At 44.4% G+C, this 17,156-nt stretch overlaps 1 protein-coding gene across 2 annotated transcripts in view; it reads left to right on the top strand.

Annotated features, from left to right (window-relative positions):
- Positions 1-9,205: 9,205 nt before the first annotated feature.
- The window catches only part of GNAO1 (G protein subunit alpha o1), a 168,597-nt gene continuing 160,646 nt past the window's right edge, over positions 9,206-17,156 (top strand). Inside the window, exons 1-2 of one of the 2 annotated variants that reach the window (XM_017502699.2) lie at positions 9,206-10,171; positions 10,388-10,430. In XM_017502699.2, the coding sequence (XP_017358188.1) occupies positions 10,054-10,171; positions 10,388-10,430 (161 nt within the window). In that variant the 5' untranslated portion in view covers positions 9,206-10,053. The remainder of the gene's footprint in view (positions 10,172-10,387; positions 10,431-17,156) is intronic. The other variant, XM_017502700.2, reaches the window with a different exon arrangement.

Genomic DNA, 17,156 nt, shown 5'->3' with positions numbered 1-17,156 from the left:
GCCTGACCTAGGTAGCTAAGTGGTCCTGCTGAAAATCCTAGAAAACACTTACCTGGCTCAACTTCCCATGCTCTGCCTGAATTCTGTTTAAGATTTAAGCCTCAGGATATTGTCACAGGAGTGATGGTGGTTTTTCTAAGTAGTTACAATGGTAGCAATTAGATGTAAAAGAAGCTGATTCCTAAACAGAGTAGCTCCCTAAGGGAGGTAAAAGGCAGCTGGATTCTGGAGCCAACACCAAGTTGTCTTCATATCTAAGAAATTCTGAAATGTCACAGCTTAGTCCTCTAGGCCAGAGAACCCAGACGTTCTCTGTGTAATTCTGATTTTCTTTAAAATAGTAGATTACTTTTGTCAGGAAAAAAAAAAAAAAAAGCCTTTATTGACTGGGCACAGTGGGCTCACACCTGTAATCCTAGTACTTTGGGAGGCCAAGGCAGGTGGATTGCTTGAGCTCAGGAGTTCGAGACCAGCCTAGGCAACATGGTGAAACCCTGTCTCTACCAAAAATACAAAAGTTAGTCTGGCATAGTGGCTTGTACCTGTGATCACAGCTACTTTGGGGGACTGAGGTGGGAGGATCACTTGAGCCCAGAAGGTGGAGGTTGCAGGAAGCCAAGATTGCACCACTGCTCTCCAACCTGGGCAACAGAGTGAGACCCTGACTCAAAAAGGAAAAGAAAAAAAACTTTTAAGTTTTTTTATACACATACATTAAGCATTTTGTTTCAACCTAAAACATATAGATATACATTTATGAACCAGACTTTCTTTTCTTTTTTTCTTGAGACAGAGTCTCACTCTTGTCACCCAGGCTGGAGTGCAAAGGCGTGATCTTGGCTCACTGCAACCTCCACCTCCTGGGTTCAAACCATTCTCCTGCCTCAGCCTCCTGAGTAGCTTGGATTACAGGCGCCTGCCACCACACCTGGCTATTTTTTTGGTATTTTTTTTTAGTAGAGATGTGGTATCACCACGTTGGCCAGGCTGGTCTGAAACACCTGACTTCGGGTGTGATCCACCTGTATTGGCCTCCCAAAGTGTTGGGTTTATAGGTGTTAGCCACTGCACCTGCCCATGAACCAGACTTTCAATGAAGGTTACCATTGGATAAATTCATAAATCCATGGTTCCATCATGCTTAGAACACTGGTATCTCTAAGGCTAAAAAAATGAATTCCTCCATTCCCTTAATGACACCCTTTCAGCAAGTGATAACAATCAAATATTCACTGAGTGATTGCTAGGAAGTAAGTGAAGAATCAGGAGAACTGTTAGAGCCATACCAGAGAAAATCACAAGAAAGGCGGGACTGCAAAGATTTAGTGGAGGCTGTGAGAAAAGGTAAACCCTGTTAAGCTCATTTGCCTCTTCAGTCACCACTGCTAGATTTCTGTGATTCCCTTAGCTAGCCTTTCCCAGCCCCCTGGGATATTCACTCGCAAAGAAATACTGTCAAAATCAACTGGGTGATGATTAGGAGCCATTATCTCCCTGCTGTGCTGAAAGGGATACAGGGCTATCTGCAGAAACCTTTCATGACGGGCTGGAAAAAAAAAAAAATTCTGGGAAAACCAAAGTCAATCCACAGTCTTTTCATACTATTGGCTTGTTACGTTTACAAGGTGTTATATTTCTAAAGCAAACACCATAAGAAATGTGAAAAATTCATACTTGACTTAAAGGGAGGGAAAAAGTAAAGGGAACCATTTTGACAATGAACAGACATACCCAGATTCAAGAACTGAATAAATACATTTGTAACATTTTCTTGCTTGGCCCTGTGGAGCTCTGCCTTCTGTAGTCTCCCCATTGTCAGTCTCCAGTTCTCTGTCCTCTCAATTTGGATTTAGAATTATGGACAGAAGGTAACTAAAATCCAGTTTCTTGATGGAGAAAACTGGACCTGGAAAGTGAATTAAGTCTCCCAAAGTTGGCCACAGACTAAAAGTCTTGTCTCTTCATTCTGTCCAGTGTTCTTTTCACTCGGCTGCCTTTCTTGGCATTACTTCCCCTTAGTTTTGAAAACTACTTTCATTTATTATTTGTCCAAACTTATTGAGACTGAAGCTTCACAATATCTTTAATAGTTGCCTATCATCTACTGTCAATTTCTGGTTTTCACCTTTGAGGGAGCAGGTGCTGCAAAATATCGAGAATATTCTGATATATGTACTACAAAGATAATCTATTCTGCTTTAAGAGCTAGGAATGATTTATTGGAATAGATGTCACGGGATCATAAATTTCCTGGGTAAAGTTCATTATGATGGTCAACAATATCCAACAAAGTAGGAGGATTACTGAATAAAGTAAAAACCCACTAAAATTTGAATAGCATAATTGGTGCCTGTGCTATTTAAAAGAGCAGCTGAGATGTAATCTTTGAACCTTGAATCTTCGGGAAGTGGCATGATGTGGCAGAAAGAGCACTGTCTTGGAATTCAAAACAGTAAGGTGTCCATTCTGATTATACAATTTATGAGCTATGTGATCTTGGGTAAATCACTTGAACTTCTCTAAGCTTAATTTCATTATGTATGCAATGAAAAACAGAAATCCTGGCTATTTCAAACAGCTGTTTAAGGATTTAAATCAATAATATATAAGAGATTATTACAATTCAAAAGTCTGAGTCTATATGCCTCTGCATGATAGCAGAGTATCCTGTGTGTTGTATTCAACAGCATATTCCCAACAACTAACATAGTGTCTGGCACATGGTAAGCCTACAATAAATATTAAAGACATTCATTCATTAAATAAAGATAATTACAGGAAAAATGTCATTCTTATCACTATTTCTTGCTGTGGAAGTGTTTATGACGGCGATAAAGCCAAGTAGAAGAACAGAGCAGAGACAAAGGAGGCAAAAAAAGGAAAAAAATGATTGGTATCACCCCCTAGAACAGAAGCAGAGGTTGCAGAATCAAAAAAAGAATAATCAAAATGACCAATATCTAAATCTGCCCTTTTTCTTTCACTGCCTCATTCACCCCACCTCTCAATCCCACCACTGATTTTTCTTCTTTTAAGATTGCCTTTGGGCATCAACCTCATTAATTTCAGAGTCATGGTTAAGCCACTGCTTTCAGCATTTTTACTAAGACGTGTGTATGTCCTCTCTTCAGTCATTAGGAACAGTGTTATTTTTCATTTATATTGGATGTAACTAATTCAGAGTTCTTTCCTCTTAGCCCTCTCCAAAGACTACAATGGCCAGGGTAAAGACAGTGGACTTTAGGGACTACTTGAGAGGAATATCAGTATAGTTCATTTCTTTTTACTTCAACCTTGAAATGATTCTAGGTAAAAGTCCTATGGGATAGGTGACTGGTTGAAAATATATCTCGCACTGAGCTGTCCTTTCATAGTTTTATAGACGTGCTCTATCACACACACAGGAATTTTATAAAAATGTTTTTCTCTGCCACAGAGGTCAGGGTTTTGCAGGCATTTGGTGAATAGATAACACGCCTAAATGTCAGCTCAACTAAAGAACCATGTTACCCAGCTGGAACGCCTCGATCTTGGTACTTGGCAAACTTTGGGAACACCTCAAACCACATGTACTTTAAAGAATGCAGACAAGTCACAAAATTAATTCAGTCTAGTATGGCCAAATACTCTCAATGCACTTCTAAATCTGAACTAATTGATAGCCTCTCCTCCCCAAGTTACATTTGTTATAGCCAATTCAAATTGGTTCTAACTGGATTCAGATAAATTTCATCTACTTTTTGCTTTCACAAATATAACTGACAGGAACAAACTAAAACAGCTCTATCTGTAAAAAGTAATACAGTAATAAGACTTTGGACCTTGAAGCTTACAGAAGACTAATGAGATAATGTCTAAAATGTGTTTGAGCTGCATGTATGAAAGGCTCTATGGAGATAGAAAATATGATAAATAATGCAAATAACCTTTGTGTAAGGAAAGCTTCTGTCTTCTGGAGGACATAATAAGTATTAAATAAATACTTTACAAATATGTTCCTGCTAACCTTATCTGTCAACTCTAGCCCAGGTAGATTGAAAAGTACTATTATTCCCATCAAAACAAATAAGAATCTTAATTCCTAATGAAAGGTTTTCCAAGAAAATTCCAATTGGACTTTAGGTAATGCTTTCATATTAAGCCAAGCTTCCTACTTCAATTTCAGCTCTTGGTCCATTTTATTGTAAATGTAAAAGCACTAGTCCTGGGCCTCTCCAACTTTCCACTCTATTCAAGCCAAAGGGATCCCTGTGGGATTCTCTAGCTATACTAAATTGAAAAAACTCACAAAGCACACCCTCTTCGGGGTTCTTGAACCATCAATGAACACTCAACAAATTACGTTGTCAACAGTGACCACATAATGGACTTCAATAACTTAAAAGCTCAATTCAATTACCTATAAACCTTAATCTGCTCCTTCATGAAAAATCCCTTCATTTAAAAGTACACAAAACCTTTATTTCTTCTTATGACATCTCTTATCCCTAAAATTATATATAAGAAAACTAATTTTTTCATGAATTTTACAAAAAACAAAATGGGACACGAAATTAAGCAAAAAAAATTTCTGATGGGAATGTCAAAAACAGCTGGCAAACACTCATCTCACAAGCTAGCATAGGCCAATAAATCTTCCATTCTTTTGTTTAAAATCTGTATCATTTCACTTTTCAGAGCCTTACTTGACGACAAGTCATTACCTTTTTGAACTCATCCAATCTTTCTAGAATAATCAAGTTTAAAAAATTTTCTACTACAAAAATAAAAGTCTCAGAGGTGGGAAGAGCTTTGTGATAGTGTCTGATTTAGCCCTTGCCTACTGACTGGTGAATTTAGTTAACAAATATTGAAACTGATGACCTGTGGGCAGTGGGCCATCCTTGATCTTTCGGGATGTATACAAAGTAATATGACAACTCTGTCCCCTCAAAGGAGTTTACAGTCTACTAATGTTTTCCCAAAGTATCTGAGTACTTGGGAAGAAGGTATGAATGTAAAAATGAAGATTCCCAAGTTTCACCTCAGACTTAACTGATTCAGAAATTCTAGGTATTAAACCCAGAAATCTGCTCTTTAAAAAGCACCTTAGGTAATTCTTGTGCACAACGTTTGAGAACCACCACTCTGGTAGGTCTGAGACATATGCACAAATATCAGTTAGGAAAATGCTGAATGTAGGGCTTGTCTTTTAGGAACATAAAAGATTGATCAGTACCTTCCCTCATTAATGACAGATACAAACTGGAAAAAAAGAAGTCATCTCTTAGCCAAACCCACACATTCTTCTAAATCATATTCACCACTAAGTTGGATTGCGAGTTATCACTTTTATAAAAGAAATAAACTTAGTGCAGAAACCCAAAATTTCTACCTACCATTCTCCCTAAAATGCCTAATTCCCTGTGTGCAGTGGCTCACACCTGTAATCCCAGCACTTTGGAAAGCCAAGGCTGGTGGATCACTTGAGGTCAGGAGTTGGAGACAGGCCGGGCCAACATGCTGAAACCCTGTTTCAACTAAGAATACAAAAAAAAAAAAAAAAAAAAGAAAGAAAGAAAAAGAAATAAAATGACTAATTCACTGGATATTTAGTTTAGTTTCATTTAGCTTATGAATCACATATTTTAGCTTATTTTCTTCCCGTGAGAGTAGTATTCATAAGGAATAGTAATTTTCATCATATTTTTTCCTTTGACAGAAATACAAAAAATTAGTAGACATAAAAATGTTGGATTTAGAAACATGTAAGATATCTGGGCTTTAAGACAGCTCTTAGCAGAATTGCCATATACGGATTCTGTATAAGACCAACACTTTGTACACAGAAAAATCACCTGGGGAGTGGCTATCAATGCAAATGGCTGAAGAGTATGAGTTGATAAAAGATGGGTAACTGAATTTTTAACAAGCACCCCAGCTAATTCTAATGTGAATTGTTTTAAGAAAACACTACAGAAGTTTCAAGATTTCAAGATTCCAAGCTCGTGACACCCCAACCTGTCTTCATGTCTAGATCAATATATTAAACATAGTAGATTGCCAACACATACATATTTAAATAAATAATTTCATATTTAATTAAACTATAAAAGGGAACAAATAGGGGAATTCAGTTTACCTTATCACAGCCCACATTCTCTAGGTCAGAGCTGGGGAATCTTGTTGATATCATGAGTTGCCCTCCAGATCTAGCAGCCACATGCAGTAAAAAAGTAACTTTGCTTTGCTGTTGTTCCTTTAGAGAGTAAATAAAATACTCTAATTATGTACTTTTAAAATTAAAAATATACTGAAGGTGCATGTATGTAGCAAAGGGAATGGCTAACTGAGGTTGGAAGGAGAGTTATTCACTGGACATCGACAATAATCCAAGAAATAAAATTCTGAGGATCAAATAAAATAAAACCAAATAGAATCTGTCCTTGGTCTAAGCATCTCGCTGCTGATGTAAGGATAGTAATTTCCCCATTCCCACAGGAATTAACTGTGAACAATTAAATACTTGTGGTATTATCTAATTACTGATAATTCACAGAGAACTGAGAGATTCTTATCCTCACATCCTTTGGGGGAACCTGAATATGATTGGGTTCTGGGGTTGTAAGCTTTCTGTAAGTCTCGGAAGCATACTTTGTGTATTTAGCATGCTGTTTCTCAGATAGTCCACAAACCTGTGAAAGGAACACTGGCTTACTACTTACAGGTAGTAGTAAGAAGAATAACTGTTCGTGACCCTAAACAGTTAGAAGCTCAGCTTCTTCAGCTATAAAATGGGTACCCAGGTTGATCTGTATTCATGGTCCAGGTTCTTTGCACTCAGCCATGATGCTTCCCACGCCATGTGCTTAACTGAGGTTTATGTGGGAGGATCACATGAGATAATTTTTGTAAAAGTGCTCTGTAAGCTGTAAAGCACTATACAGATGAAGCGGATTATTATTAGTCTTTTACGAAGCCCAGCGATAAAGATGCAAAGTGACCCAGAAAAAGAAAACTGAGTAGACAAACCTGAAATACAACATCTCTAGCACCTAGAACAGTTACCCTGTACATGGTAGGTAGGTGCTTTGTAAGTACAGAGTGAGTAAAGAAAAACACAAAACAGGTTTGTGCCTCCTTATACTAGGTCTGATACCAAGAAGAAATAAATATACCCAAGGTCAATGAGAGTTTCATTCAACCATACAACACTGGAATACTCCCAAGAGCCTAAGATTTTAAATTAAAAATTACTTCATATGAAAGAGCACAGAAACATGAAATGTGACACACCATCTGCCATGAAATGGTTATATTCTTACCTCTTCAGTCTTTCCAATGCAGTCTTGCAGGGATACAGCACCTGGGTGAGGGTGTGGAGTGTTTTCCCTGCATCTGGTAGATCTACATAACTGTTCCTAGCAACCTCTTGAGGAAATAACACATTCTATAGAATGTTGGATGCTTAAGCTCTCTGTTTTGGATTTGAAAGGCTGCGTTTTAGTGATTTTTAAGCCAAACCAGATTTATCCCCTAACATCCCCCAACAAAAACACACAGAAAAGAAGAATGGTGGGGGGTGGGTAGGTAGAGAAGCAGTTATTCACTTTATAAAACAGTTCTCTATAGGATTCCTTTGTCAGTTTCCTAGACTATGTAAAATGTGATTCAAATTAAAATATTTAAATCACATACCCACAACTTGACATAGGCTGCTATTTGTAAAATAAGGCAAACCCACATTAGGAAATACCAAATTAAAAAAAAAAAAAAAATCAAGGGAACAAGTATTTTCTTCTGGGTGGCCCTAAACTGCCTTCTTTTTCCCCATTGCAAATGTATTTTTATGCTGGGTTACATTTCCAAAACAGGAGTGTTTTTTTCTATCGTTGAAATGAAACAAACAAGTTTGCTTTCAGAGCCACAGAAATGCCCAACTGTTAGGGGGGAAAAAAAAAAAACGTTTTCCACTGGCCGCTTGCCTCTCTTATCCCCATGCAACCTTGCCTATTGGCCCATTTCCCTAGGAGAGCCCCTGGGGCTGTCTGATGGAACTGATTGTAAAACTATTTTGTGCAGTAAAAAATTCGTTTCTTCAAAATCTGAGACCACCCAGAACATGCCCAATCTTTGGCAAATATCAACTGGTTTCCTCAGTATTTGACTAGCTGTACACCGAGTAACTGACCCGGGTTTCTGGGTCTTTATTTGAATAGAAATGAGGGGGAAATGTTTCAGAAGATGAAAAAAGGAAGGAAACCTCTCATCCAAAATCTATTCAAAATTCATTTTGTGTGTTTGGAAGGGGGAAGACAGAACAGTGCAAAGAGGCCTCCACCAGGCTAAACCGTCCAACATCCGCAAAAGCTTTTAAAATAAACTGCTCAGGGATCAGGGGTTTGCTGCAAGCTCCAGGTCGCTTGAAGCCCAGTCCCTCCGCTCCGAGCCCTCAAGCCTCCGAGGGTGGGTACCCCGCTTGCACGGAGAGCGGCGGCAGGGATCTCGGAGCTGGGTCGCCGACCGCCCTGGAAGCAGCGGCTCCCGGAGAACAGGCCCAGGCTTTTCTCGGCCCGCCGCATTCCTCTCCTTACAGCCTTGGCTCTCACATACTAGGTGCTCTATAAATGTGGACTAAGGAAGCGAAAAGTCTGAATCTGTCCTCACGCCCTAGAGGCGAATTCTGGGGCGCGCGGTTTTATTGAGACCCACTCCCACATCGCGTTTCCTGAAGTAACCTGACCTCGGCTCTGCGGCCCCAGCAGCTGGAGAGCCACGGAGAAGGCGGGCTGCGGGAGACAAGATGGAGAGCCTGCGGGAGAGGGACAGAGGCCGCGCTGGCCGCGAGCTGGGGGGCCCACCTGACTGCCGTGCCGCCCGCCCGGCCCAGCGCTCCCATTGACAAGGAGGTCCGCGCCGCCGCCGCGTGGGGCGGGGGCGGGGGCGGGGGCAGGGGCGGGGTAGGGCGCCCCGGCGCGCGCCCGGCCCCACGCCCCGCCCCCGTCAGCCTCGCACGCGCCCATCCCGGGGGAGCCGCGGGCTGGGAGGGAGCTTGGGGGAGGGGGAGGATGCTCCGCGAGCGCGCGCGCGCGCCGCCGCCCGCTGACGCGGACCCCTGGCGCGCGCCTCCCCCGCCCCGCGTTCTCCCAGTCCCGGGGGCTCGGCGCGCGCCCCTGCTGACGTCAGCCGGCGGCCCGCGGAGCCGGGTGCGCAGAGCCGCTGGCGCACTCGCGCGCTGCGCTCGCCTCCTCCCCCCGCCCGGGCCCTGGCGCGCGCGCGCTCCTTCGCTCTCCCATTTTTTTTTTTCCCCTCCCTCCCTGCCTCTCTCTCTCTCCCTCTCCCTCGAGCTCCCGGCTGGCCGCGGCTCCCTGGCGCTCTCCCTCTCTCTCCGGTAGGCTCACCGAGCGATGCGAGCTCTGGGAGACAGCAACGCCGCCTCCCGCTAGAGACCTGCCCCCCGGTCCGGCCCCCTGCCCAGCCCTGCCCAGCGCGCGGGGGTCGGCGAAGGCGTCGCGGACGCACCGACGGCTGAAGAGCGGCGATGCACATGCACTAGCAGCACCCCCTAACTCACTCCCTCCACATCCCGCGCCGCCGCCGCCGCCTCCGCCACCTCCTCCTCCTCCGCCGCCACCGCCTCCTCCTCCAGCAGCCGCGGCAGTAGGACCCACCCTGCCCCCCACCCCACCCTCCGTCGGCTCCGGCTGCGGTTCCAGCCTCGACTATTATTTTATTTATTTTGGGTCGTGCACAAGCCTCAGTGCCTGCAGCCCGCGCCTCCTCGGCCCGCGGGCGCCTCCTCCCTTGGCTCCGGAGCCCCTGACCCCGGCCACCCTCGATTCGACACCCCCAGACCCCCACCAGCTGCCGCGAGTCTCCGCTGCTGAAATCTTGTTAGCGGCTGTCTTTTTGGGGGGTTCTGGTTACCCGACATTTTTGTTTCCAGCCCAGGAGAGGATATCGTGATTTTCCCCCCTTGAGCCCAGGCTCTGCTCTCTGGGGGGGTGGGGGGCGCGCCGAGCCGGGGAGCCGTGCCAGCGGAGTTGTGCGGGCTGTGGCAGGGAAGGGGCCACCATGGGATGTACTCTGAGCGCAGAGGAGAGAGCTGCCCTCGAGCGGAGCAAGGCGATTGAGAAAAACCTCAAAGAGGATGGCATCAGCGCCGCCAAAGACGTGAAATTACTCCTGCTGGGTAAGGACCGTCGCTACCACCCCCATCCGCGACCCCGGCCACTCCGCACCCCTGCCGCCAGCTCCCCCACCCCACCCGCGCCCGGTAGACCTGGTCCCCAAGTTGGCACCACCATGTGCCCAGGATCGCCCACCCCCTCGCATGCCTTAGTCTCCCCCTCCCCCTGTTCCTTTAAGCTGACACTTACCAGTTTTTCCCCACTGTCTGTCCCAACAGGGGCTGGAGAATCAGGAAAAAGCACCATTGTGAAGCAGATGAAGTAAGTCCCTGTGGCACTGGGATTTGTACTTTTATTAAGAATAATTTTTAAAATCGTTTTTATTACCTTGCTTACTCCACATTGCTCTCCAGGCCTGTTTTTTAATTCGTGCACACACACACACACACACACACACACACGCCCCTATATTTGACTCCCCTCCTCCACTCCCTACGTTGGTTCTGGGTCCTCCACCCCAACTCCCGGGTGGGTGTTTTTTGGGAGGGGGAAGGGGAGCGCCTGTAGTTGTATGAATGACAGCGTCCGCCATATTGATCAGAACATCACACTATTGGCATGATTATGATCATTACTCTTGCTTGTGGAATATTTTGTGTCTCACTGCCTCCATTTCTGTGTTTGTTTCATTCTGTCTCTATTTCTCCTCTTCCCTCCATACCTCCCTATCCCCGAAGGTCCGTAATCCCGCTTCCCCTGCTCTTCTCCTGGGGCAGTGATTTTGAACTTGGCTAACATGGAGGGGACCCAGCCCTAGACTGGGGTGGAGGATCAAGTGTCTGCTGTTCATGCTTTTGGTGCTGAATTGGAGGCTGTTTTCTACGTCTCCTCGCCCCCCCCCACCCAAAAAAAGACGGCCAGGTTTAGGGGAGGGGTCGTGTGCTAGGGGAAGGAGTGGGTTTCCAAGCGGATGTGACTCGCACAGTTTTATCCAAGGTAGAGGTGGAAGGGGGAGGGAAGCTGCCTGTGAGGCTGAATGTCTGCCCCTTGCTGCCCCCAGCTCCTCTCCTCCCCCCCGCTCCCAGCATTGCTCTCCCGATACCCGCAGTTTTCCTTCGCTCCGTGGCCTTTATCAGTGTATTTATTTACACTCTGCATAGGCCATGTTCCATGCAATCTACTCACAATGCGGATTTCAGGCCCCACTTTCCGCCGCCCCCTTCTGCCTTAGCTATCAGTTTCCCCTCCTAATTAACTGGGGGTGGATTTGAGTGATGGTTGAAAATTTAAACAAAATGGGATATTCCTTCCCTGCCACACTTTCTCAATAAGGAGCCTCGCCCCTCCTTCCCACTCTCAGGCTTGCTTCTTGCCCTATCCACCCGGCAATTCCTGTTGAGCCTACAGGAAGCTTTGCTTGGGGAGGGGGTGGCTGGCAGCGAAGGGGTGTGCGCCCTCGGGGCCTCCTGCTTCCGTTGGCCTGTCAGTTCAGGACGGAGGAGTTCGTTAGGACCGTTTAGCGAAAATTCCACGTCGCTTTGCTGTGACACCTTCGTGCACACACAGCTCCTAATTAGGGGTTGCTGTACAGTAAACAAAAATGATTATTTTTCAACTTGACAGAGTAGCCGAAGTAATTGCATCGCGTAGGGAAACAATGGAAAATAAAAACCCCTTTCGTGGGAAGCTGGGAGTAGGAGATGAAGCATGCTTGCGGTTTCAGAACCAAGATGCAAAAAATCTTGCATGTGTAACAGGCATGACAAGCGGGTTCTAGGCGGCGCCATGATGGTAGGGAGTAGCGACTCGGAGACAGTTTCCCCGTCTGCTTGACATGTTCTTATTTTCGTTCGAGAGCTCCCTGGGGCTTTCTTCGAAGAGGCCCCTTCGGCTCGCCGCACCCTTCTGAACCAAGGGTAATTTAGCTCGGGGTTTCTTGGGAGCTTGTGCAACCCAAATGGATGGGGAAGCGGGGCCTGGGGAATTGCTCTTTGCAACAAGGTGCATGTTGCATCTGTCTGGAGCCCTTGCAGATCAGTAAATGCAAGCCGCGCCACTCCTTTCTCCCGAGGGGGGACGTTTTAAAACTTCAAAAGTCTGTAATCAGCAGTGGAGGACTCGAGCCCGGTAGACGCCCCAGCCACTGGAGCTGGATGAGGTTTCAGGCGTTGCAAGTGGTGGACAGCGCCCAGCCGAGGACAGAAAAGTCGATGGGGCTCAGTTCGGCAACGCTCGGTTAGGCTCGGTGCGGTCTGGGCGCGGGGCTCGGAGAGAGTCGGCGGTGTTCGGAGCCGAGTCTGCGCTCCGGCGGAGAGAGCCGAGCCGCTTCGGAGGGGGTCGAAAGCATTCGGAAATGCTCGTGGGAGGGGAGCGCGCAGAAGGGGCAGAAGGAGGGGGACAGGCCAGAGTCTGCAAATTAACTTTGGATCCGCTAAAGAACTGCTTTTCCTGAACATGCCCCATAAATTAGGCTGATTTAATGAGAAGTTTAAAAATATATACTGAATCCCCCAAAGGGGTACCTCACCTTTTTTTATTCAAAGAGAGCTGAGCTCTCTGGGGAAATAGGTGTGCCACTTTAGGATGAAAATTCATAATTATGTACTGGACAGGAAATCTTAAATGAAGGCTGGATGTAGACTTCCCAGAGGAAGTCCTGTGTGTCTTGTATTTGGTTACCCCCAGGAGGGGAGAAAATGAAGTGAGTGATGTTTGAGATTGTTAAATCAGAAATCAGAGCATTTCTTCTCTTTCCCTACACTTCTCCCCCCTCGCCTTTTTTTTCACCCTTACAGGACAGCTTTTTCAAGAAAAATGTTAGGAAAAACAGATTTTGTAAGTAAAACTTTTTTTTTTTTTTTTTTAAAGAAAAGCACAATACACCAACTCTCTTTAAGAAGTAGGGTAGGTCTGTTCCAAAGGTCTATCACAAAGGTTTCTGGTCCCTGGTTTGCCACAAGGGACCCTGGGATCCTGTCCTCCTGAAGCATTCATGAATGGCAGCTTTCCCTGTGAGCCCTCCAGCTTGGCCTGAAATACATCAGATCAGGGCCTTGTGCCAAGCTGAAGGCAGGACTTGTTTTATTAACCACAAAATGTGGGATTGGTGTCACTGTATCCTAGTGACAATTTTTTTTGAGTCCTCCCTTGCAGAAATGGTTTTTGAGATGGCCACTTGACTGAGAGTCACTTCAAGTCAGGAAAATTCTACTGTGGGTGGTGCCAGACCCGAAAATCTAGATGGCATTTTAGAAAGCAGTTTCTAACTTCCTTGTGAAAGTCCATTATTGGTGACCAACCTATCAGACCATATGTAAGGGTTAATTAGGAGGCTGTGTCATTTCACCTGGATAGATGAAATTCAACAGAGAGCCCTCTTTAAGTTATACCCCAGGATAACCCATCCTAGGGTATAACTTAAAGTTAATTTTAAGTTATGGGTTACCCTAGGGTATAACTTAAAATTAAGTTATAGGCCGCAGTATAATAGCTCAGCACATTGGATTGAGAGGAAGAATATGGATATTTGGACATCACTGAATAAAACCCCTTCTATTCAGCATTTCCAGAAGAGCAAAGAGTCATTCCATTGAGCCTGTGTTCTCATCCATGTTGTGGTGTGCTAATTAGAAGAAACAGCCTTCCATATATTCCCATAGTAACTGAAGTTAAATGATAAAGGACTGGCTGGCAGTTGCTATTTAGAACAAAGGGTTAACATCTTCATCAGCCTAAGAGCATTGCAGAGATACTGACATAAAATTCTTCTGCTTGATACCTGTTGTAAGGGGAAACTTGCATCTGCTTAAGAGATACCACAGTTTAGAATGTCATTTGAAAAATCTGATTCTCAGTACTTACATTAAAATTTTTATTTGAACATAGTGTTTGGGGTTGTTTTTTTTTTCCCTTACGTGTGTGATTGTGAATTCGCGTTAGGGAGTTCTGTGTCAGACAATCCAAAACACTTGAGTACTGAGAAATAAACAGTGATAATTGTGATAGCACAAATATAATTTTATACATATCACATGTGAGTAATTAGTAATTCTTTTTTGTGCATGGCATTTTAAATAATTTTGCTTGTTAGGGAGTGGTGACCTCACCTGTGATACAGCTTCATCATGTTGTAGTCAATCAATAAGACTCTGAGTTATTCAGACCAATCAAACATTTTTAAAAGAACTGCCAATTTTATTCAATTACCAACCCCTTACAAAGAAATCTTTTAATGAGTTGTAATTTTATCAGGCGTAGAATTGACAGAATATCACTTTAAGTGACTTCCCAGTTCCGAACAAATAGTGACACCCACTTGGACTGTGTACCTGGTGAAAATGTAAAACAGACTGTGGAGTTGTTCTGGGAGCCACAATTTGCCCTCATTCGAGATGCTGAGTTTTCTGTAATGTTGAGTTCAGGCTATCCATTTCTGGAGCATTAAGTGGAATTTTTAGAAAGCTAGAGAGTTCGAAGGTGGCCATGATGCATTGCTTGCTAGCTGGTAGTCTTTACCAAAATGGGCACAATAAAATAGAGCACTTTGGTTGTGCGTCCATTCCCGCAATACCTGCTTAGTGCCATTTTAAAACAAATTTAAGAATTTGCCTGATGAAGATGTCATTACTCATACAAACATTCCAGCCTGATAAGTGGGATATGATTGAGAGAACAGACCCCACCCCGTCGGGAAAGGCTGTCTCAAAAGGTTACCTGTCAGCAAAAAGCTGATGGATTTTTCCTCCCAGCTGACCCTGACTTTGTAATTAGGGTATCTACTGTTTGGTTTGAGTTCAGGGCAAGCTTGCATTCTTCTTGATCTTAGCCAAAAGGCCAAAAAGCGATCAAGCTTGCATTCTTTGAGCACAGTGCTCTTCAGCACCTACTAACTGACAGGCATTCAAGGAGGTGAATAGCAACCTGCAGCCATTACTCTATGAAAGTGCAGCCCTTTAAAAGGGCATTTTCCACACTTGCCCGCAGGGTCCCACATTGGGGTAGTATTCCACAGAGATCCACTCTTCTAGATTTGTAGACTTGTTATTTCTGCAGTCATCTGGTTGGCTGCTTTGCCTCCCTCCCTTCATCCCGTCTCTATGTTTATTCAAATGGATGCACCTTGCTCTCCAGAGACAGCGACAGCGCGAACAGAATGTCAGATCAAGTAGCAGATGAGTTCTCTTTTCCTGATGGATGGTGCTCTCTCCTTCCTTACTGTGCACTGAGCTGTAAATACCAGCAGACCTTCCTGCCAGAAGAGTGGCAAACAGTCCACCTGATCTCCTTGGGAGTCAGCTGTGGAATTCTTGAACCTCAGTTACCTATTGGATTCTGAAGTGGAACCTGTATGCTTGTTGAAAAGGGTTGTTGCCAATTAGATTAAATGGGTGATGCTTCATGAGGATCAACATGACTGGAAAAGAATGCAGAAGGGCTGTTCTATGTGTGAACAGGGCTGGATTAGATTTATGATGCCCAGAGTGGGAGTGCTGTCTTGTTTCTTTTAACACATGGAACTCCCAGATTATATTGTGCTGCTTCACATGCCACATCTGCTAAAGATAGGACAAGATCACTCATGTTTTACAGCTGCTCACAGTACCCTAACTCCATTAACACCAGAGATTTAATATGAGTAGAATGAGGCCCTGTTTTTCTGATACGTGCTCAGCCCATTTGCATGCTGGGACTTGACTCCCTGTCTCCCAGGGTGTTTTCATTCTCATTTCTTATGGAGCCGGACAGACCATTATCAACAGAATACGTCTTGATCTGAAAAACAACAGAAAATCTGGTAAAGGGGTGATTCCCAACTGAAAAAAAGAATATTTGAAAGAGTTACCCTCAAAATCGACACTAACAGAGAAAACTTTTGATTCTGACAAAAGAAAAATTGTGTGCCTATGTTTGTACATACCCACAGAGTGTGTGGGTTGACAAATGGCAAATGCTATTAGAAGAGCTCTCATCTCACTTTCTTACTGATTGCAGTGTCATAAAAAGCTTGAAGGTGCTCAAATGAACTCCATCCTTAAGAATTTCTTCAAATATGTGTCACATTCTTATTTTCTTCCATCCCTCTCATTTACACACTACTGGTGGAAAGGAACCTGTACAACAGATCCATGATTAGCATGGAGGGAAAGGAGAGGAGAGAGCAGTGACCTGTTAACTGGTTCAGAAAAGTAGGTAGTTTCTTGTGTTTAGACAAGCAGCTTAGCATGCCTCTCTAAAATTGAGAGCTTTTATCTGCTGAGCCATCTTTAGAAGCAGTTTAGCAAGCTTCTCTAAAATTGAGAGGGGGTTAAAAGCAATAACTTTGCAAACAGGCTGCCTGGCTTCAAATCTTGGCTCTACTGCTAACTAAATGTGTGACCTTAGACAAGGCACATAACATCTGGTGCCTCAGTTTCCTTGCCTGTAAAATGGGACTGATAATAAAAATAACTACTAATAGGATTGTGGTGAGCATGAAATGAGCTAACATATAAAATGTGCTTAGAGCAGTGTCTAGAACGTGGAAATCATTATACAAATGTTAGCTCCAGTTTTTAGTCCTTTGATTGACTAGTGGGTGTTCCCTTCCCATATGGAGTTCTCTTGTCAAGTAAGTATGTGGGACTTAGCCGCCCTGAGAAGCAGAAGGGGGGTGCTGTGGTTCATGTTCATGGCTTCTTCCCCTTGCCTGCTCTGCAGCACCAGTTATATAACAAACTGTGTTGTCATAACTGATGTGACATTTTTGATGGCGCAGCTGCTTCAGCCCAAGAGGCTGGGGTGACATTTCAAAGGGTGGGAAAGAGCACTGAACTGGGAGTCCAGGTCATTAGCTCTGCCTCTGCCCCTCCGAGGGCTCAGTCTCCTGAAAGAGTTGGACCAGGGATGCCCCAAGCTCCTTCCCTGTTGTCACCAGTGTATGAAATTGGGAATTCCCTTGGCTTTCAGGGTCTTGATGTTCTCAGTATTAAAGCATGAATTATAGTTTTATCCTGTGGGGGTGTGTAGTATCCATGGAAGTTCTTTTAAGGCTAAGTTAATTGCAAAATG

This window comes from Cebus imitator, unplaced genomic scaffold (genome assembly GCF_001604975.1).
Source record: "Cebus imitator isolate Cc_AM_T3 unplaced genomic scaffold, Cebus_imitator-1.0 Scaffold297, whole genome shotgun sequence".
Classification (NCBI taxonomy): Eukaryota; Metazoa; Chordata; class Mammalia; order Primates; family Cebidae; genus Cebus; species Cebus imitator.
Note: the sequence above shows the minus strand (reverse complement) of the source record. Positions and strands in the feature narration are given on the sequence as shown.